This window comes from Strix uralensis, chromosome 18 (genome assembly GCF_047716275.1).
Source record: "Strix uralensis isolate ZFMK-TIS-50842 chromosome 18, bStrUra1, whole genome shotgun sequence".
Lineage (NCBI taxonomy): Eukaryota > Metazoa > Chordata > Aves > Strigiformes > Strigidae > Strix > Strix uralensis.
The window spans coordinates 7,679,638-7,703,232 of NC_133989.1; the positions used below are offsets into that span (position 1 = coordinate 7,679,638).

Consider the following 23,595-nt stretch of genomic DNA (forward strand, 5'->3'; position numbering starts at 1 on the left):
TCAAAATAAAACAATCCAGTATCTCTTTAAAAAATGCTGCTAGGAGAGTTTACAATTTTTAATGTTGTAGTACCTTCAAACTACAGATCTGGACTTGCAGCTCCCTGTGCTTTGTGCCATATAAACACCAGCCCACGTTGTTTCCTGCCCTGTTCAATCTTAATGTGAGACTAAAGGCAATAGAAGAATTGAGCAGAGAGGAATAAAAGGTGCAAAGCAGGCAACGGGCCTCTTATAATTGTGAAAAGAGATGCCAGAGGTTATCAGCTTCCATAAGTAAATATGCTTACTAACAGTTGGATAAGCTTACTAACAGGAAGATGCTTAAGCCTCTGTAGTGGAAGAGGTATTGGTTAGTGAAAAATTAATTCTTCTTGTCTATCTCTCTTGGCTCTCTGTCAGAGGGCTGTCTGAGCTTGTAAATACCCAGAAGACAAAAATTAGAGACTCTTGGTGCACAAAGATTTTTTTTCCTCTTTGTCACAATAGAGCTATAGAAAGCCTGGCTTTGGTATTAGCTTTGTTTAATTCATGTGATTTCTTACTAGCCCTGACTCACCTGACAACGACTCACCTTGTTCAAGGTAAACTTTCATTTTATTGAATTAGCAGGAAAAAATTATGTGGAGAGCAGCCACCATTTATTGCACTGCTATAAAGAGCCTACGAAGAAGTGGTTCAGAGTGGTTCTACACTAGAAAAAAACAAAACAGACCTAAGTGTCAAAAAACATGCCCCAAAGCAGAGACCTATGGGGAAGAAGAAAAGCAGGATACAATCAATATGAAAAAGCACAAGTAGCAAAGAATAACAAATTCATCATTTGACTTACAGGGTAAGTACATAAAAACTTTTAAATATATATCAAGTTGCATTCATAAAAACAAGTTAAACTTCTTGTAGTCTCCTTCGGAATTAAGGTGTCATTTATGCATTTAGTCTATGTGCATCATTTCCAAATTGGAAAATTAGAGAAAGGCCCAAGAATAACATTTGAAATGAACTGGAGCTTAGCAGAAAAAGAAATAGTAAAAGAGCTTTCCATGTTTAAGTATCAAAGGAAAGGTTGGGTGGTCTGTGCTTATCAGAGGATGATTAAATTAAAATAAATCATGGAGGGAGAAGACATATTCTTGAGTGTTTATGAGAAGCAATAAGACAGAGGCGTCAACAAAAAAACAGTCTCTTACACATCTCTTGCCCTTAAGCTATTCCTACAAAGGGTTGATTGGGAGAAAAAAAAATGGTAGATGAGTCAAATATTTGCACTCCATATTTCATAGTTTTAAGATATGTAAGGAAATCCTCTTAATTGAATATTTTAAAACTAGACTGCTTATTTTCTACTGTAAAATGGGGGAAATGCTAGGAATCTTTTGGAAGGGTTTTGGCTCTCCTGAAGGACCGTGCTGTGCAGGACAGCTCCCAGTGCCATATCCAGGTGCACGCTCCCTGTTCCCTTCATGTGAAAGAACCACCTGCATTGAGGCTACCTGGGGGCCACCAAAGGACCTCTGCTCTGAGCGGGTGCCACCCAATTTAGTCACAACCCAAGGCAGGGCTGGATGCTGGCACGCACCAACTCCCAGCTCTGCAAACAGCCCCATCTGGGAGTAGCCTCAGTAAAAGCTGAGCAACTGTGTGGGCAAGAAATGAGAGAGGAATAAGTGCTCGTAAATTCAGGATTGCTGCGTTTTGACCACACCATCTTACAACATCTACCTTCATATAGTTCCTATTGTGCTGAAGTTCTCTGACAACAACCCACCCTATGTTGTTGTGTGGGTTTTTTAGGCACAGTTGCTTCCAAACAGTTATATTTTTAATTAGCCCTAATTATCAATGTGAGCACCTGGGTGCAGCCAGATACATATCGGGGTCCACAGGAAGGCAGGAGGATGTCCTGTCCTGCCCTCACACAGATGGATTCATTGTACATGGCGTTGCTGGCCAAGATGTTCTGGCCATTTCCAGGTATCAGTTAGTGTTTATTGCCAGGGGAGGGCTAATTCACATTTCTTACAATCAGCTGTGCCTAGAACTTGCTGACAATTCACCTCCCCATCAGAGGATTAAACGAGTGGAGGCATTCACTGCACAGTTTCACCCCAAGCCAGTACTGAAGCTAGCCAGGAGACATGCTTTTCCACCAGAAGGCATTCCCTTTGGCACCACTCCCAAAGGCAAAGTGCGATCACTCTGTGCTAACAAGACCGATAGGTGCTTTCACCCAACCCACATTTGCTTCCAGGCTTTGTTTATCTGATCTATAATTTGATTACTTTTGTAAGCGTTACTCATTCAGCTATCCCCTGGATTGTTTTATTATATTTCCTCAATGCTGATTTTTAGACATGTGCAAGACTTTGTGATACTATACCAAAGCATTAGGAATCTGGACAGTACTGGCTAGAGACGTATACTGGGAGAGAATCTTAAAGTTTATGACTTTACAAGTCCATGAAATCAAAGAGAACATTATTTTGGTCATGCATCTGTACAATGAGCTAGTTCCAAACAGCCTGACTGCAAAAGGTGTATTTTCTAAACACCACATATTCACCTGTTCTGCATTAGAAAGACCTCTGTCACAGTGATATCAGCACCTCTAATTCAACTGCTAATATACTCTAGAATATGTTGACAAATTAAGACATGTGAAGTCAAACAAATCCTCTGATGCGTAGCAGAGAGGACAGGAAGGAATCCCCACTGTTGCCCTTGGAGGGAAACCTGCTAGGGTTTTTAACTGCAGTCAGAACATCACCTCTGCTCTCCAAGCTTCTCTGTGAACTGAATTTTGAATGTTATGAGGACTGCAGTGGGGGAACAGATAGGAGAATGTCATTACAACTGGTCCTGAAGAACAGGGAAGAAAAGACTTGACATTAAGTTCTCACCTTAAAAAACTGCATCCTAGACATTTTCAGGTTAATTTGTGAAGGAACACAATTTAACTAGCTATTGAAGAGCAAGCAATCAACAGCATTTGGGGATGTGTCTTTGAAATGGGGAAAGAACAAAAGTTTTTGCATTTCTTCAAGAGTCTGTATGTCTTTTTCTTGAAGCCCAAGAGTAAGGACTTAAGGTTTGGCTTCTCTTTGGACACTTGAGAGTCCCTTTGCAGTGATATCCCAAGCCTCTGCAAACTGATGTTGAGCATGTGGTTGGAGGTAAAGGTGTCATTCCATTTTACAAGTGGACAAAATGAAGGACAAAGTTGAAGGTCACATGGAAAATACAAATCCCAAGCCTTGGTCAGGAAGGACAGGTCAGGTCATACCCTGGTCATTGAACAGCACAGTGTGTCAGATAGTAACTGTCCCTCCTGGAGAGCTCTACTTAAATTAGGTGAATCTTCTTCATTTAAAGCTCAAAAATTGATATATGATTTTGCATCCAGAAGTAATTGCTCCAAGATACATCAGGCCTAGAAATCTATTTTTTTTTCTTACTAATTTTGAATTCAGATGTGACAAATTAAAATCAACTCAATTTAATTTCTGCCCCAGAAGTATTGCTCCCCACTACAAAATCAACAGCAACGAGCTTTCATGCAGCACTGATCACTTGTGTGAGGAATCACACTGGGAGGGCAGAGTTGAACTGCAACTTCAGAACTGTGAATGCAAGAAATTTGTTTACCTGGTAGCTTTCTTATGCACAGCTCTCACTTTTGCTTTTGAGAATTTACAGTTTTAAATATTTAAATTAGTTATGAAATTACTATCTGGTAATATAATCCCCTTCAAAACTGTATAGTATTAATAGATTTGAGTATTACTGATTTTACTGATGAGTTACAATTAGACTGTAGATCTCTTGAATTGCAGTACAAATTCTGAATATTTGATAATTCCTCTTTGCCTCTTTTTTACATACTGACAATTTTTTTCACGCTGATAATTAATTAAAAAAAAATCAAAATGTTTCTAAAGGTATTCAAACACAAGCACCACTGAATCAATAAAACTATGAAATCCCAGGATGAGTGTCATATTTTTTTTGTACATGGAACAACTGGTGTCATGAACCAGGAGGACTTACAAGAGGTCCTCCCGTGCCGCCTGAAATTCCTGCTTTATTTCTCCCAGCTGACTTATGTCGTGTTCACTATCGGCTGAGCTAATCTGCTGGTGTAATGTCATTGACTGCCATGGAGCTGTGCTGAAGGACAGGCCCATTCTGTTAAAGCTGGGAGTTATCCTGAAATAAAGCTTTAGCTCGTAACAATCAAGAACTTGCTGAGTAATACAGCGGGGTCACAGAGCTTAACTGAAGTGCTGAGATGATGATTTCAGAAAGGGAAAGGGACAGTTCAGGAGCTGGCAGAGGTTATATCTGATATTTCAGTGGAAGCTCATCTCCAGTGGTAGCAATAAAATTATATAATATTCTTATATTTCACAGCCATTCGTGAAATCAATGTTTCCTTGCATAGTTTAAAGCTTTTATTCCTTCAGTGTAGTAAAGTTAGGGCTATGCATGGTTATGTTTTCACTTGACAGAAGTTTAGCGAATCATATTTTTCCAGGAAGAAAGATTTGCTCCACCTGTCCTAATCCTGCGGTGACCTAAGGGACCTCTCCTGCACTGAAAAGGAGTATTAACTCTGTACACCTTGGCAGCTGCAGGAATTCACAACTGGAGTTGTACATAGAGTTTTCCCAGATCATGTCCTGTGAGCACAAAGCATCAAAACAAGGTGCCTAAGAGGCCAGTCAATATTGTTTTATTGGGAGAAGTCCAAAGAAAAGAAAAGAAAAGAGAATTTGGACATTTTCCTCAGCCCAAAGCCATAAGGGCAGCTGGTGGTGGAATAAAGGCTTAAAATTAACACCGTGACAGAAAGGCAGGACTGCTGACACCGCTTCACCTTTGTGGCAGTTGGCACCAGGCATCTGCCAAGCCAAAACCTGACTGTGGGGACTTGCCCTCTGCCCGAAAGCCAGCATTTATCCCCAGCTCAGCCCATCCCATCATCTGCTGCTACAGTCTTAACCCCACACCTGTCTCTTCCTCAGGACAGAAGAGCACCATAGATATGATCCACATGGTTCAAGCACCCACTTAAAGATAATTACTGCTAAGACTGCTTCAGGTTCATGCTGATTGTGACCAGGCTAGTTTCTCACTGAAGTGAAGAATGAAATACATGCTCTACAATAAGCCTTTTTTCCCCCTGCTTTTTCTTTTTGGTAAGCCAAGCTCCTCACATTTTATATTCAGGCTTGGGCAGGGGAAGGGTGACAGACTGACAGGGGGAAAGCACAGCCCGCAGCCTTCAAAGTTGTGACAGCTGGCAAAAGTTGTGACCCAGCCTTTGCAGAAGCTGTATTAATGAAGTGAAATATTTAACATAGTATTGTTATCATCAGTGCATATTTGATGGAAACATAAAATGCTCATACAGGAGAATAATTGTGGTTCAAATGCCTGTCCCACCCACTAGGCACTATGTATACAATAACCCTCTGTTTCAATCCTGACACAGTAACCTTCTATCTGTTCTAGAAGCTCCCACATGAAGAAATAGCTGGTATATATTTTGTAATTCTCCCTCTTCAAAAAAAAAAAAGTGACAGCAGGAACCTGGTTTTTTTGTGATGGGGGAAGGAGAGACAATAACAGATTACCATTTCCCTTCCTACATCAACACTGTGAACCACAGTCAGCGTCTGGAGAAACTAGAGGTTGCAATACATGATTTTGAAAAATCATGTTCAGGCTCTTTCTGGTAAGCTGCAGGAGCAAATGTTTCTCATTCAGAGTGGTGTTGCAGCTGAAGCGTGTGAGCCAAATTCTGCTTTCACATTAGTGTGAATCTGGAAGGATTCCACTGGGTTTGGCGGAGTTATTTCAGAGCGAGACCACAGTAACTCAGGCTGCAGTCTTGCTCGCAGTCCCCGCTGAGAGGTATGGGAGCATGGTAATAATTACTGATGATTTTGCTTCCCTGGAGCTCCCCGCACTGAAGCAATTATTCTCTCCTTTTCATTACCCATTCAGACCGCATTGGCTAAATGCAAGACAGATTCGACAATTAATATGAACTCCATAAGAGACAGTGGGGAAAACCTACTTGCTGAAAACATAATTCTTTAGTAATCACTAGGAATCACTAACTGTAAAGGAGCCAGATCCAATAAAGCTTAAAACTTAAGCAGAACTTAAGCAGAAACAGTTTTCCCTATAACTCTGAGTCAGGTATTTCAGTTCTGGAGGCACATAAATTAGATGTGCTTTGTCTAGTTTAAAACAGCACCTGCTCTCCAAAAGATGGATGTTTGCATTGCTGGTGGGATGTGTCCGACTCTACCTCTGCACCATCTTTCAAGCTCATATCTGTCCCAAAGAGGATGGATTTCACTCCAGGGATCAGGTGTTTAGGAGTGCCAGCATCTTATTTTGGGGTAAGTCAGTTGTTGAAGCCCCAGGTCTGTAACAACATCAGTCCTTGCACTGCCTCTGAGTTTCTGGAAACCTACTCTACAGTGGATTACTGAAGTAACTTATAAATCTGAACCTCAGAGTTCTCGCGCGAAGTTTCTTAGAAATGCAAGGTTACACCTGAAGACTAGGAGTTGGTGTGTTGTACACCCTCTGCCACTCTGCGACAGAGTCTCTTCCTTCCTTCTGAAACGACTGTACCAGTGTGCAAAAGCTCTCACTGCCAGGACAGCCTTCCATGAGACATGGTACTAAATTACGCATCTGGTCAACATTTTCATTGGCGAAAATTCCCACCGGGATATTCAGATCATATTAAATGTGGTTTGGACGTTCAGATTAAGCTGAAACCACAGAATGGTGGAAAGGGAGATGATTATGTAACTCCTGATGGATTTATTGAGTTTCCATGAGAAACAACTCTACGTCACCAGCTCCATTTACTTTGGTGTCTGCTTCCTTCCAGCACTGACTGGAACCAAATCACCTACTTCAGACTTGCATCCCTGCTGGATTCCTTCTACCTCAGCCTGCTGCTCTGACCAAAGAAGACAGAAATGAACCTAATTTACCCTTTCCATGGTCTTCTTGGACAGGAATGAAACTGAACTCAACAAACTTGGAATTTTTCTCTGTAAACAAAACATCTTTTATTTCACAACTCATCCCTGTTTATGGCTGTTAGTCATCAGTGCAGGGCAAACCCTGCAGACCTCAGAGGCCGGTGTGTCACCCCTCAGGCAGTCAGTCCAAACCTGCCCGGGTGCTGAGGGCAAGCAGGTCCTGCCGGGGGCTGGCCTGGCTCTGGGATTTAAGTGGTTCACACGGCTATCCCTGCTTGGGATCCCAGGTAAATTAAGCAATGCTAATGTTGGGCTGGTCTTCCCTCGTCTGAAAGAAGAAGAAAGTTCATGACTCACTTCATCCATCCTCTTGGGACTGCAATGGGAAAGGCTGAGTCAAAGCTTCATGTGTGTTTTATCTGAAACTGTCAGAATTTGACTGGAGTTATGCCTAATTATTTTTTTCCTCAGCTGTTCTCCTGCAGGTTCTTTCTCTCAGCTCTCTCTAGTGTTGCTAAGGGTGTATTGCTGCTCATCCCTCCTGCTCTGCTAAATAAACCTTGACCATAACAGCCAGATGGAAGTTCTCACCTTAAATTAACATCAGCCCCTTTCAACATTACATATAGTAAAAGCAGATGCAAATATAGACCAATATTAATCTGGTCTTCAATTGCCAATATATGAATGGTGTTGGCTCTCATTCTGGACAGTAATAAAAGAAGCTGGCTAATCATATATAATTGTTGGGAGCTCTGTGCCATTAATTAACAGGAAGTTTTATGCAGCTGTCAGATGCACAAGCTGAGAATTTCCTGCAGGGGAGAAAGATTCATTTGGTGACAGTTTCATTATAGATTTTAGATAGAAAAAATAGCATTTTGATCACTGAAGAATCAAGAAAGCAGCACACTGTTTCCTCTGCTTTGGAGAGGATTCTCCTCTGTGCCTGTCATCCTCCCTCCCCTGACATCCAGCTAAACAATTTCCAAGCACAAGGCAAAACAAAACTCACCATGTGCCCCTCTAGTCTGTCCTTGATAATACATGGGATGTCTTTGAAATGGCTGTAAAAGAATAATAAAAGCAGAGATAAAATATACCTCAAAGAATGGGTAGTTAATTGTCCATTAGGATCACATAACTGGGAAAAATTAAATCGGTATAAACCTTGCTCTGATCTCTCTAATTTAATAAGGTTACACCAGTGTAATGAAGAAAAGCATCTCAGTGACTGCACAGCAAATTAGCTCTCAGTATAATTGCACTGATGCTGGAGGAGTCACAGCAGAAAGACATTTCCTCTGATATTTGCTGTAGTTATTTCTGTTGTTGTAAGTGCTGCCAAACCAGGTCAGAGAAGGATGAGCTAGGAGGAGGAGGGGAGAAACAGTTTTGATCTCAACACAAATAGCCTTGATACTGTGGAAAGATGCATGGGGACACCAAGAGTATTCACATTGCCTGGTTGCAGGTATTCAACTCAGCTGCCAAAATTCAGGGATCGGACTTGAGAGAGAAAGGTCACAACCACCTCCTGATTTGTCCGGCACAGCCTATGTAGCATCCAAAGGAGATTTGTCCCCTCAGTTAAACACTTCTGTTAAACGCCCAAAGCCAGGCAGAGACCTTTTCTTTTAAAAGTATCTAAATTATTCCTGCTCAATTCAAGTCACGAAGGGGAAAAAATGCCTGGATGAATAACAGCAAACACAATTCTGTGGAAAATAAAGGAAAGTGTACAAACATCCTTCGGCAATACTACCATCTGTTTGGGCTCAATTCTAATAGCAGCCTTTGAGGAAAAGGAGTATTTTTATTCTTATATTCACAGAACGTGCCATAAGGTGAAGTAAGTGATCATCCCAATTTTTTTCATGATGCACATTAAGTTTTGAAAGATTAATTTGATGACATTTTAGGAGCAAATAGATCCATGGAAAGCAAACTATGGTGCAAACATATACTGAATCTTAATGACATTTTCTTAAGGAAATTAAGTATTTCTGAAATTAAATATTTACACCTTACATGTCAAAATTACTGCATGATAATATTTAAACCCAAGGATAAAGACGCACTCAAAAAAAAAAGTAGTGAATGAAAACTAGTCCAGAATGACTGAATGGGTGACTGGTTTTGCAGCCAGGTTCGTATTTTGTGCCTTAGTCCACAGATAAGTTTTGTTGCCACCCCCACATGTGCCATCCAGAGACTGTTCCCAAAATCATATTCTTTCTCTGGACAGGATTATGAGACTGAACTTGTGGGGTATCATCCGAGCTTGTAGTAGGCAAGGATTTGCAATATCTAAAGTGATAAAATAAGGGAAAAATTATAAAAATGCTTGTCCCAATGCTTGAAGACCTGAGAGAATCAGAATATCCACTCATCCTCCCATGCACTGTGGAGGTGGTGGATGTGATCAGAAGCTCTGTTTCCATGCTGACAGTTTCTTCATCGTCTTCTGAAGCATCTAACGCCATTCACAGCCAGCACATCACCCTTGTTATAGATCTGTTTCTGTTTCTTTATCATGGCTAATAACAGAATTATATTCAAAACCATAAAGCAACACAGAAATAAAAGTGTCATCTGGATGATATAAGCAAGTCAATAGGGAAAAAGATCGTGGGGACTGCAATGGTGTTCCAGTTTATTTGAATCTTGAGACACATACTGTGCAGACAATGCACTACTTGAAACAAGCTGGTTAATATATTTGAACACTTGAAGCTGACAGTCAAGTGATCTATGTACACCAGGCTTGGATGAAAGGAAGCATCAAGAGAACTTCTGGGAACCCCTGGCCTCGGGATATTTCATTAATAATTAAGGAGAAGTTGACATTGTGCTTTTGGTATCTTCACATCATGACAGTGTTAACAACATTGCTGCTGTCTCCTGCTGTTCTGGGGAGGAGCGTGGTCTCTCCCAGAGCCTTGCAGCAGGAACTCCAGCCAGTCCCCAAACTGGTTTATGGTATCACCTGGGGTGAGCCTGTCACAACAGTTTGCTATTGCTTTCTCAAACTATAAAATACGGAATTTTTTGTTAGTATTACGACCGCCTGTGGGAACCCCAGTTCCTGAAACCAAGTTTTATTGGCTGAGGTGGTGTGAAAACTTAGAACAAAAAGCCCTTACCTGGTCTAGACACCCCCAGTCGAGCATGGGCTTAGTGACTCACACAAGGGAGCAGTGAATTGTGACAATAGGTTTAAAATATAAACACTTAGTCAGTTTGCACATTATGGAAGGATATTAAGATACACTTTGACTGCAGCAAACAGCCATGTCATTAAAGTGCTTTGTTTTTTTCTGCCACTTGTGGGAAAAATTCATATTTGGAAGGGGTTTTCAGGTGTTCAGCCCAAATTCGTGATTTCCAACAGAAAGCCCGTGATGGGCTGCCTCGAAGCCATGAAGTCAATATGCATTTGAACAGGTTTGGGTGACCAGAACGCTCAAGAACGGAAAATATTTTGAGAAGGGCTGGGAAGGTGGACTACTCCACCCCTCTGTGTGTTTGCACCCAGTGTTTGTGAGCACTCCCTGGGCTGATTACAGGAGGCAGAGGCAGGGACAGAGCCGCCGGGGCTGGGCGAGCAGCGCCTTGCCTGGACCAGCTCTGGCTCCCAGGGGTGCTGGGTGCCCTGGCCGCCCTCCCCCAGGTAACTCGTGCTGCTGCTGTTGGTTTGGCTTTTCTTGGGTTTTGCTTTTGCTCTTCTTCTGCTGCCACTTCTGTCACACGCTTGAGTAGAGTCCTTGTGCTAAATGATCTTGGGAGCTCCTGCAAGCACTTGGCTTATTTTGTTTGGGCTTTAAAGTGACTGGCATAAATTTTCCCTTTTGGTACACTGGCTTTTTCTGCAAAAGAGCAGAAGAATAAAAAGATCAGCTTTCTGACAGAGCGTTTCTACCAGCCGGGTTGGGATTGTTCACCTCTGCGGCACTGTTGAACTGTTCCCTCCTTGAAACCCCAGGGTGTAAATGTTTGAACTATTTGGCTTTTCCCATTTGGCTACAGTGCAGAGTGACTGAAAGAATTGTATTGAAAACTGCCCCTAGAGCCTTAAGGACTGTAATTCTGCATGCCCTGGATGCACGGCCAGCTGCCAGGTTGCTATTCAAATTGTTCTTGGGTGTTTCTTGTTTGCTCTAGGTGAGTCATCTCAATTCTTCCTTCTCCTGTCCCTTCACCACTGTCTATTGTGTGTCCATTTCTCTTCCTTAGCCACTGACAATGCTCAGACGCATTTGTCCCCTGGTTTCATCATACCCAACACGTGTCTGAGTTATCTTTTTCTGCAGGAGAGCAATTGAGAGCTGCACTGAAGGAAGGTAAGAAGACTTTCTAAAACCCTATCCTATTATGAGTCCTTCCTTGGCTCCACATGAATTGGAGAAGGAGCTCTGCCTTTCTAGCTAGACACCAACATGTCCCCGTGTTCACCTGTTCTCCAAGAGGCAGGATAAAGGGCAGGGATGTATTAAAGGGCTTAGGCTCCAGTCCTTGCCCTGTGGCCACAATGCAGGCTGCTTTTTGCATGAATTGATGCATGCTAGGTCCTTCCTCTGCCTCTGGAATATACACGAATTTGTTTAAGTCTTTCCCCAACACCTGCAGAGTGGACTTTTCTATAATGAAATGAGATGCAAGGAGAACTAAGTAAAGTTGATTATTTTTCCTGACATTTAAGTACAACATATGGCAAGTTTTAGTGGGGCATTAACTGTGTACTAGACACTGTGACACAGGCAATTGTAATATTCTAGGTTGGTCAATACATAAGAAAGGTCAGGCTTATCTGGCTTTAGCCAGAGTACACAGCAGGTCATGGATTTTGTTGTAATTTTCTCTTGTAGTTTTCAAAGCTTTTACCACTCTTCCAGGACCAAAACAACGATTTTTGAGAGTAAGAGAATTTTACCAAGCCTTGAGCTCATGCTCAGGACATACTACAGTTCAGATAACATAAACAAAAATCTAAAAATACAATATTTCTTTTGCATTATTTCTCAATTACAATAGAAGCAGTGAAGCATAGTTTGGGAAAGGAACTGTTTGAGCTGTGTCTGATCTGGAGGCTGGTAGTTCATGTTCCTTTTTAAACCAGTCGGGCTGCATTCCAGCTCGTCTGAATGAGCCCCCCCCCCAAGGATAATATCCTTGAAACTTAATCAAAAAACCCTTATCTAGAAAGAAAGCCTAAGGATGAGAATGAGCTTTCTCCAGCTCCTCTCAACTTCTAAGGGGTTTCTTCCCATTTTGAATAAAGTGTTCTTGCATCAGCATAATCTCTTTTCCCCTCTCAATCCCCCCAAATTGTATTGTCCCTGTAAATGTTGCCAAACCTTCTCTCATAAAATAGATACCTTGCTAGCAACATCTCCCAGGTCTGGTGGAGGTTTGCTCCATACTCACAGCTTACTACAGAGACCAGCTTTGTGCTTTTCAGACGTAGAACTAAGGACACTAAGAGGTCCTGCCTGGTGGTTGTACCGCTAATAAATAATGGTGATTAATAACTGAGACAGTAAAAACACCCAATGGAGAGACCAAGTCTCAAGAGATAGTGTGGGGTTCACAGGCAGACAGAGGTCCTCAGTGGTTGACAATATCTGATTCTGCCCACTAGGAACAAGCGCGTGGCCAGATCCTGAGAGCTCCCGAAGACTCACAGTTCTCAGGCAACCCACTGCACGCTGGAAGTCCTCAGCACCTTTTGAAAATCCATTTGCTCATGTGAGGATTTTAGCTGGGTGCCAAAATGGAGTTTGTTGCTTAGCTTTTGGCAGCCCACATTCAAAATGGTGGTCTTTGTAAACGCACTGGTGAAAAAAGACACCAAATGAAAGCCTTGTGGGAGCCCCTTATTTTTCTGAAAACCTCTTCGGCTCCACATTTAATAATTTTACCTTCAAGAAAAGGTGTTTCAGATGAGAGAAAAATTGATTTGTTCATATAAACTAAAGGCCTGAGCACTTTGGGAAAAACGTAACCATTTCATGTTAATGACAGAGCTGGAGTTGCTCGTTTATGCAGCTCTAGAACCACATATGGGCGCAGTCAGATGCAATAGTCTTTACAGCAGCAATTTCTAGATGCGATGGCAGAAGCGAATAGCTGTGACATTACTTGCTTGTTAACTTGAAACTCTGCCAATTTGATACCATTTTGTATATTATCACTTCTGCTGATACTCAGTTTTGTCTATAGGTGGCAGTGACCTTTCATTTTTTCTTTAAAATAGGGCAGAAGCATACATACATATATATCTTCCTAATTTTACTGAAGGATCTGGGCCAGGACTGTGAGGCTGTGCTGTTGATTTGAGCTCTGTATCCAGAGGAATGGCCACAGACTTGTCACCTTTCTTCAGTAGCCACTTTGTCCCAGAGCACACCAAATGTGCACTTCTAATACCACTCCACTCATACAATGCAAAACTCAATGCAATACAATTAATTAATAACTGTTGCAAGGAGGGGAGAAGTCTGAAGACATATATGTGCATGGTGGGGAACTGCATTTGGTGTTTTGGGATCATATTCTTGAGAGAAGGTTTGTCCCATTTTTAGCAAAAATAGTCTCCAAGTCTTGTCCAGCTTTCTATGACAGAGAGGGTTCTGATGAGTGAAAATCTTTAAAAATTCCACATGACCACTGTGCGTGTTTTATTTCAGTGAGAATTATAAACTTGATTGTAGAGAATGGGTAATCTCTCCTAGAGCAAAATATGCCAGAGATTAGAGCCTGTGATCTCTGCTCTGTATCAGTTAAAGATAATTTACCTGACGTGAGTAGAGCTGCATCAACAGGAAGCTGGAGCAATTCAGAATCAAACTACAAATCATTGTCAAAAAGGAAAAAAAAATGGAATTTGCTTCTCTCAGTCCCTGCAGATATGTACTGATTTTACAGCACATGTGAAAAAGGAAGCACGTAACCTGCAAATATTCTATTCTCTGCTTAAGTTGTCTCCTGGCATAAACCAGGTGGCCTTGTGAATGGAAAACAAAAGTAAATCCTCCAGATTCAACCAGATACTAAATTTACCATCGAGACTAAGCAGTAGGATTTGAATCTTGTTTTCATCTCTTCCGATAGGATGATGCTTAAAGTTGCTAGGAAACAGAATTACATAGCAAGGACAAGAGGCCATTATACATCCATGGGGAAATGTTGGCTGTTTTCCACCATAAATCAGAAGTTCTGGTTTATAGTGGAAATATCAGCTGAGAAGATAAAATCCCTGTAAAATAACTCTGCACTCTGAAATCAAGGCTCAGTCCTACAGCCACTATTTATTCAGCAGTTCTCGGCAGTGCACGACTGCAGTTCATGCTTCAGCATCAGTGGGGGCCAGTCAGTGTCCAGCGTGGCACTAGGCACTTAGCAGAGAACAATAACCATCTCTGGAGAGAGGCGCAGCTTGGATTTCATGTCAGCTAGGATGCAGCATAAAATAGAAGCCAGATCTAGACCATCCCAAAGCAAAGTTTTGTAGATTGGGGTTAGGAAAAAACCACAACCAGCTTGAGCTCTGGAAACAGTAGCTGAAAACAGACACTTGGGGCTGTGGGCTGAAAGGAGAGCTGTTCCCAGTTCTCGCATTCAAATTCTAGTAAACGTGATTTAGCAGAACTACTCTTTTCCTTCTTTTCTCCAGTAGCCAAGGGTTGTTTAAATAAAATACTAAAGAAGTTGCTCTCATCCATACCTCTGTAGCTTCACTGATTTGTACAGGCATAAACAAGAGCAATAATAAAACAGAAAAGCACTTGGTACCCATGGTGGCTGTGCAGGACACCCAACAAGATGAGCACTGAGGCTGGAGCCGGCTCCAGCCCTCTGCCTTCCTCTCGTTGGAGACCTTCCTCTTTCAAGGTGTGGCTCAGAATACTTTCTTCTTCTTGTTTATTTGTGTAGCTTTAACACTATATATACATATATATACTAAGCTACAGTCAGCAGGAATCTTCCTCTTGACTTCAGTCTGGATCGCCCTTCAACCATGTTGCAGCAAGTGTGTTTGGCCCCAAAGAATTTACAGTCCTAAAGCAAAGCGAGCTGAGAGGGCACATAAATGTATTTTAAATTAAGAGGAAAATAAAAGAAAAAAAAACAGAACAAAAAACCTGATAGGTTTATGTGTACTTGTGCATAGAAAAGAGCTAAAATTGAATCAAACTCATTGATCCTGAAACAAAGTTTAAAGAAATCAGAACAGTTTCACCAAGTGATGAATTACCTAATGGACTAACAGTAATTGACTAGCTAAGATTATGCCTGGATTGTAGTCAGAGCTGTGACTCCAGGAGGCGTGAACATAAGAAAGCCATTTTAAACTGCCTAGCTTGTGTATCAGTAGTGCTGCACCTGTGGCAACACAAGATGCTCAAAAAACACATCTAGGGCCACAGATGAATGCTGCGGTGGCTGGTTCACGGTGGCTCTGACTTGCTGCAGCTATAGTCTTGGCAGTGCTCGAACTAGACAAGGAAATGTAGTTTGGTTACTTCTATAAGCTGCAGTTGACTGTGAAGCTGTCTAGAGCCAGCCAAGTAATTCCACAGCCACAGGCAAGACTTTTCTCCAGAGGACTTGTTATACTCAACTGCAGGACATACAGGGCCTATTTTTCAGAGTTTACATGCATGATGTCTTCACATGTTGCCTCATGCCTCTCTTGTTTTTTTAAAATAAAAATCAAACAAGAATATAAAACCTCACCAAGATGCTGTAATTTATTCATATATTTTGGTCTCTTTTAACTTTATTCTGCCACTAACTCCATGTTACTATCTACTAAGTCCTAATGAGCAATGCAGATGTGATTACATCCAAATTTTCTCAACAAACAAGAAAAGTTTGTTAGTTTATACCATTTTTAGTGAGCAGCTGTGAGTCCCTTTGCTTAATTGGGTTTGAGTAAGACTGGTTGGTGCAGACTGATGACTAGGGCAGGTGCTTTTGGGAAAGAAGGTGAGGCTTATTAGGAATTTAAACAATCTGTCAAAGTCTGTCACCATTGGCTGCTCTTAATTTGAATTAGGCAGTAAATTCATGTTGATGAGAAAGAAAAGACTCTTTGGGGTTTTTGCCTTCTACATTACAGGAGCTATGGGGAATACAACGAGCACCTTGGAGGAAGCTGAAGGAGATAATACATGCACAGTAAAGAGCTATCAGGTAAGTAAGAGCTGCTAGCTCTCATCTTTCTTGACTATTGCAATAATCTAATCCCATGATGTACCCAGTCCTAAGAACTATATTGTTTGCTATTTCAGGCTCTATCTGAATCTCCTGATGATATTAAAAATGGATCTGTTGCATCAGTTCAGACTCATTCTCATGCAATGAATGGTGAAGGTATGTACCAGGAAACAGTGACATATTTGCAATTCTTTTCCCACCAGACAAGCAGAGGGAGGTTTATACTGAAGCAACAATAAATGTTAGTGCATGGTCTCAAATTTAAAAGGTGAGACCATATTTCAGCTCTTACCTGTGAATCAGTATGTGCGGCTTTTCAGAAGATTAAAGGTTTAAAGGTAACAAAGAGTAAAACAAGAAAATATTTCCAAAGTGCTCTGGAAGGTGTTTGTTTGATTTTTCTAAGACTCTCATTCTGCATCTGGTCCACAAAAAGTGGTTTTATAGACTGAAGAGTGTTACTGTGAAGTATTATAGGCCAGGAGTGGTTTGGCACTGGTCCTGTTCAGGTTGCTGCAGAAGCCTCAGGGTGTCCTGTAATAAACTACCTCTGCTTAGGCTCTGGTGGAAATAGTGCCTCTGACAAGCCTTGGAGGAATCATTGATGCAAGGAGTACAAATTGGGGCTCTTGAATGGGGCAAGATGCAGCAACAGCACCAACGCAAGGATTAGTGGCCTGCTAGTGAAGTTTCATGTTTGTGGGGTACACAGTGAAATGTTTTGCAGTTCATGTGTTAGAAGAGAGAGCAAGTTGTCTTTAAATAATGTCATGGCATCCCTGCTGCTGGCAGGGAGTTACCAGGTGATGTTGTGCCTCTGATGCCAGATTGAAATATCCACTGGTGTGGAAATTGGTAGTCTGGAGGGGATGTAGGAGACGATTTTAAAAAAAAAAAAAACAACTAACACAAAAAAACAAGGGGACTGAATGCATTGACAAAAGTAAACTTATGCAGGCTAGAAACTAAATTTGTTGAACTTTAAAATATTCTTCAACTACTGTGGAAGACTAACCTGTGTGAGGCAAATATTTGTGCCGTTCATCAGTCTGATTTGCTGTGTCAAACTCTGGGACTATACAGAAACTGGGCTGTTACATGGAGAGTCACTATAATTTTCTGTCTATAAAAGAAAGAAACAATGTGCCCTAGACTTAAGGGTCTATCCCCAAATTACCTGATAATGATGCTTAAAGATAGACAGGCTAGAACAATACAAAGCTTTGCAGAAATGGAGCATCTTGGGATGTATAGAGGAAGTAAGACAGTGATGGGCCAGAAAAATTACTATTGTATCGCTGATCTGCCTACCGATGAGCTCAATGAGTCTCTCTTGATTTAAGTTTGTAAGGTGTTTTAAGGGGTACCTGAGGTTGGCACAACAGGAGTTCACCCTGCTGATCTGGCGCTTTGGCTCCATGACTGAGGGGTGCTCACCAAGTGCCCCAGGCGGCTACAATATCGAGTGTAGGAAAGGATGATGGAACTGTGTAGGCCTGAAAGAAATGTATTAGTGTATATTATTTAAAGCCCAAAATAATTATGTATTAAGGTGACAAAAGGAAAAAGGAAGAGTAGGAACCTGTTTTGGGAGGAATTCTTTTAGCAACTGCAGTAAAACACATTCTTTTGAAACACTGTGCATGCACTCAGCCTTTTGGGGGTGTTTTGAGCAGTTTATTAAAAGTTTTATGAAATTCTTTGCAAGCTGGTTACAAAAAATGAAATAAAATTAAAAATAAAATAAAATTCAGGTCCTAGCTACTGGTTCTCATCCACAAGACTGTAAAGTCTTAGAAAACCAACTCTGCATATCTTTTTTGGTGAAACTGTATTTCTGATCCTTTCAGAAGCAATTTCAACAAATCGTATGTAGAAATGTGAGCACCTTCTTGTTCATTTAAACATTTCCATCTTGTTCTCTGATTTCTGGTCCTGTGTTCTTCAGTGAATTGCTTTGACTTCAAAGATACCAAACAATTATTTGTTAACAATGAAATATGTGTAGGGCCATTTTTTTGTCCTGTTTGTCATTTAGAAAAAGTGATTGGCTGGGAAAAGTACTGTAAAGTGGTAGGCATTATACCTGCCGTGGTGATGTTAGAACATAATTGCCTCTGGACCTGAGGTTTTGCACTGAAATGCCACTTCTGATCCTGAGCTAGGCCTTAGTGGTACCTTTCATCTATAGAAACCTACCTTGCTCTCATTTTAGAGGTAGCAGACCTTCTTGAAGAGAGCAGAGTATGTGTAACCTGCAGTGAGATCTTCATCAACAAAATTTACCTGTCAACTGCCTGTGTTTGAATTCTAGAGAATTTAGGGTATAGCACAGTAATTATAGAGCTAGATAAGTGACAGCTGAGAATGCAGCATGGCTGACAACATTATTACCAAGAGGTCAGTCCTATTTACCAGAATTTATTCAAACTGTGTCACAAGACTGATGTTGTAACCCTGGACACCCTCTCTCCTGTTACTGTTATAGGATGTATTAGATATTACTCAACTACTGCCAGGGCAACAAGAGCATGGTGTGGGGGGATGACAATAACTTGTTTCTCTGTACACTAATGAGATAAAACCGATATGCCCTTATTATGTATAACCTGTGGGTGTTATGTAGAAGTTGAATAGTCAGTTGGGGTATAGGTAAATCACTACTCAGTATGTGAATCCCATTTCAGACCTATTTGGGTGGTGTTCATAGCAGGACAGCAACTGTGTTTTTGAGCGATCACACCAGTGGCAGGCTGGACCCTGGGGTCCCCATGGAAAGGTGCCTCTTGGCACCTGAGCCCCGCTTCCAGTGCTGACATCTTCAAAATGCAGTGTGAACTACATGGCCTGAGCATTAAAAATTTGGCTCCAAGTAGTTTTGAAAAGTTATCTCCATGTAATCATGGGTGATTGCTCTCATTCACAGACATGTGTGTCTCTCCTCACCTTTCAGCACCTCATTAATTTCTCCTTCTACCTCTTTTTGGTTTTGGAGCCTTTTTGAGCAGCATTCAGGCAGCACTCATTTGGAGCAGCATTGTTTCAGTTCACATCTCTGCAGATTCAGCCCTGTTAATTTTGCCAGTGTTTTCCTTGCATTGGATTTCTTTATTTTCAGAATACAATAAAGCCCAACAACTCTCTCCAATCTCTGTAAGGAAAGAAAATATTATTTTATTATTCGTTGTTGAGAACCCTCTCAGCCTGTTACATCCTGTTGAAAAATCTAAGCTTAAACAAAAATAATCAAAGACTGGTATGGCAGCATGCAGATGGTATTGATTACAGTTCAGAATCTCTGTTCCATGGCTAATTTCCTAATGCCATCTAGCTATAATAAGGCAGTTTAAATGGTTGCCTACTAGAAAATAAAAGCCTGTAGCTGTGTGTTTCTGCTGGTGCTAACCAGCAGAGTTCTGGGAAGTAAATAAAAGCCAGATGATTTACACTGACTGAAGACCAAGAAAATAAGTGTACATTTTACTCTTTATATATAGAATGAAGCATATGGCACTGTTTTACTTAAATGGATTACCTAATTAATGTAACTACTAAATCAGTTTAAGCAGCAAGTTGAAAATTTGGACTGTCCTGTGTTGATATTACTTGTATTTTAACTTTATTAATGTTTTACAAGCAGTTAAAATCATTAACTATTTAGATACCACTGAAATCTCACTGGTTTGTGTAATGTAATCAAGGTCTTGGTGAAATAAAAGGGCAAGTGCAGTGTGGAGATAGAAGTTATTCCTATAGAAAATGTAGTTGATAGCACTTCTAAAATAGTACTGTAATCTATTTTATGGTCATAAACTGAACACTACAGGAGAAGACAAAAGAGCTGCAAAAAAGGCAAGTGAAGCAAGAGGATTTTATTAGTGTTAGATGTATGTTTGTGGTCTTTGTCTTGTTAGTTCACATTTATGTGATTGCCAGCGATCTGACCATGTGCTGTGCATTAAATGGTATAGTTGATAAATGAGTCTATGAAATCTATATCTGCCAATATAATGAAAAAAGAATCCAGAGAGTTAACTTAATATGACCAGAGGAAGTAATGTTATTTGGAAGAGCCCCATCACCATCTGCTTCACATCTGGGTGAGCAGATTAGTGACTGGCTCTCTACATTTGCTGCTTCTGCTCAAACAGGCTGACAGATGTGTGGACCTGGGGATTCTTTCCATGATTTGCCTTTCCTGCTCCTATTGATGATCAGGGCTGCAGACATTGCACAGAGTGCTAGCACCCACCTTCTCCTGTAATGCTGTTTCAATAGTAGTGGTGCCCTTACTGTGGCTTCCTGAAATGTTGCTTTGCAAGCAAAAGGATATCACATTTAATCCTGACTTTTCCTAATGGTTTGTGTTGGCCTTTTTGAACTTTAAGTAACAAGTAGTTGGTGGACAACAGGCAAAGGGAAGAAGGCCAGAACTAAAAGCTGTATATCTCTGACATTTGTACTATATAGAGCAGAAATGTATCAGGAGGACAAAATGGAAAAAATTTTGTTTGTATTTGGGTTGCAATTACATGCAGATTAAAACAGTGACCTGCTCATAAAAAGAAAAATTACACAAGGAAGAAAAGTTCAATTAAGATCAAACTCCTTTGTTCTACAGGATAAATCTGATTCAGCAAATTCTGCTACTAGCCAGTATCTTACAGAAATGGGTGTATTGCAGTAGCTCTGCGCATCTGTAAGGTGTGAAACACATTTTGGTTATTTCTTTAAAGAACGGTTATTGCTATTCTTGCTGCTAGTTTCTTTTCCCTATTTCCATTAATTTCAGTAGATCTATTAGGTAAATAACAATGTTAGAAAACTTAGTGAAACAAAATTATTCTTAGAACATAAATATACTGTCAACTTTATTTGCATGGAATAGTCAAGCAAGAAAGGGGGAAAATATCTTATTTTGGAATTCTCTAATGCTTCTGAAAACTCAGTCATTTAGTCTTGTCACAACAGTTTTTGGGGGTCTCCCACACAAACACAAGGTATACTTGGAGATCTGAAATTTCTACATCATAGCATTGATACCAACTCTCTTCTAAACAATAGAAGCAAAAATTAACCTATACAATATCTATAAAAATATGAGAAATGTAAATTAGGAAATTCACTCTTTGTTGCTAGCTATTTAGATTTTTTTAAGCCTAGTATTTGTGCAGTAATTCCTTCAGGGCTATTATAATCGCCTATACTGATGGACCTCTTTCTGCCAAATGTTGCCTTGTAGCCCTTAATGGTTCCTTCATGGCAATTAAAATCTATTGTCTCCATGATTATCTGAATTCCAGGAAACAAGATAATGCTGTGGTAGTATAATTACATTGCTAAACAGAATATCTGTTTAACTGGCTTGTATTCAAAATAGTCAAAGATACTAAAACTGTATTTGTGGCTAATGGCTTGCTCAGTTCAGTTTAAAAAAAAAAAAAAAACTTTTTTCTATTGTCAAAAGCAACAGCATCAGAAAACATTTTCTCCTAGCATTTATTTTACAGCATATTCACATGTTAGTGGCCTACAGGAGGAGGTATCTATGCTGAAGACCTTGCCAATTCAAGCTGTTCCTCATTCAACAGCTAAAAATGACCTGCAGTATGAAAGAGTCAGTAGGATAAATGGCAGGAGGTGAGAAGCTGCTGATGTAAGACATCACAGGATCTTATTTTATATGTTGCCTATATGTATTAGCCATGAGGGTGCATATAACTGCTGAAAACAGACTAGCAATCAAAGGCTAAAGAAAAGGAGCATGCTTGAAGAAAGCATGTGAAGGATTTAACTTGGGCAAATTGAGCATCAAAAATAGATGCCTAGCAAGTACATGGCTTAGGCTGTTGCCAGGAATAAAAAGAGCAAACTCAGCTTCAGAGAAAATCAGGTTATAGTGGAGGAAGGGAAAGGCAATCTGGAAGTGCTGGACAGAATTGCTTTTGGTCCCACTTGGGGGAGTTTGGCTGCCATCTGTTATGTGCACCAGGCTGAAGTCCCACTGATTATATTATATTCATTGATTGTATTACATTCCCACTGATGAGCAAAAGCAAATCAGCTGACAAAAGCTCGGGCAGCATTCATGTTGGACTGGTGGATCTGAATTTCTTTCGTGTCAGTCACATCCTCAGGATTCCTGCCTGCATCTGCTGTTCCCTCTGGTTGAGAGATGCATCTTGGTCCCAAACACATGTGAAATAAGTGCTTTGCTGCAGGCACCCTACACCGATGCTTTGCTGCCTGCCCAGGGAGTTCTGGGTAAATTAGGTCCCATAATGAGCAGAAATAATTCCATACCTATATGGTCAGTTTTGCAGCTCACATGGTCAACTTAAAGCCTGTGCTTGCCTTAAGGCTTTGCCCATAATTTCATTTGCTGGCTTTGTCTATTAAAACCTAAGCACTTTATAAAATTCAGTGCTAATTCTGCAGACTTGGTCCCATTCTGTGCCAGCAAACATAGTGCTGTTCTTCATCCTCAGCCTATGGAAGTGCTTAAAATGCTAAAGTCAAGGGTATGAAAGGAAGGGGAGAAAGTCTGTTGGCAGTTGCTCCTGAGCAGGGAGATGGCATTGACATAACATTGCACTAACCATTGCTCTTCTCTGTACAGATTTTCTTTTAAATCAAGGAAAAAATGTTGGTCTAATCTAGCAAATTTCAGGAAAAAATATCCTTGTTTTGAGTGTGTTCTTACAGAAGAGGGACTACAAAAGAGCCAGCTAGTGTTGCCTTTTTAACATATCCTGATGAAGTGAAGGGAAAGGAAGGACAAATCTTTTATAATGCGACTGTCTTTTGTTAAATACTTGAAAGGAAAATGCCTGTGTAGTAGTAATAGCATAAAATGCAATCTCACAGCAGTGCTGTAAATTGTGTATTGATTTTAGTTTCACAGCAGTTATTAATCTCATTCAGAGTGAGCAGCTTTGATCTACTTGCAGACCTGGCCTAGAATTTGGGAGGTTTTGCTTCTATTCCTAATTCTGCCTCTGGATTGTGGAATAACTTTTGAAATAATGGCACTTCTGTGTCTCTTTTAAAAACAAAAATATCATGCACTTTTCATCTGAATACTGCAGTTTCAAAGCCTTTCTCCTCCACAGTTTGCTGTGAATATGGCATGAGTCAAACTCTTCTGTTCAGCCCACCACAGTAGTGTCTCCTCTCTGGTGGTGGGATCTGCTTTGCTTGGTGTCTGAGCAGATTTTCCCTGAAATAGTTTGAACTGTTTTGACACAAGAGACATGCTGCAGAGCTCATGCTGGTGATATTTTCCAGGTCTTTCATTCCTTCCATGATAATTAGAGATAAAAGGAGCTTTATAAGTTCATGAGCTACTTTTTGTTTGGTT

The 23,595-nt window shown here is 40.7% G+C and overlaps 1 protein-coding gene across 1 annotated transcript in view; it reads left to right on the plus strand.

The window, feature by feature from the left end:
• The first annotated feature begins 16,142 nt into the window (after positions 1-16,142).
• The window catches only part of BCAS1 (brain enriched myelin associated protein 1), a 50,489-nt gene continuing 43,036 nt past the window's right edge, over positions 16,143-23,595 (plus strand). The window contains exons 1-3 of the mRNA XM_074888148.1: positions 16,143-16,211; positions 16,310-16,391; positions 18,274-18,308. Coding sequence (XP_074744249.1) covers positions 16,143-16,211; positions 16,310-16,391; positions 18,274-18,308 — 186 coding nt within the window. The remainder of the gene's footprint in view (positions 16,212-16,309; positions 16,392-18,273; positions 18,309-23,595) is intronic.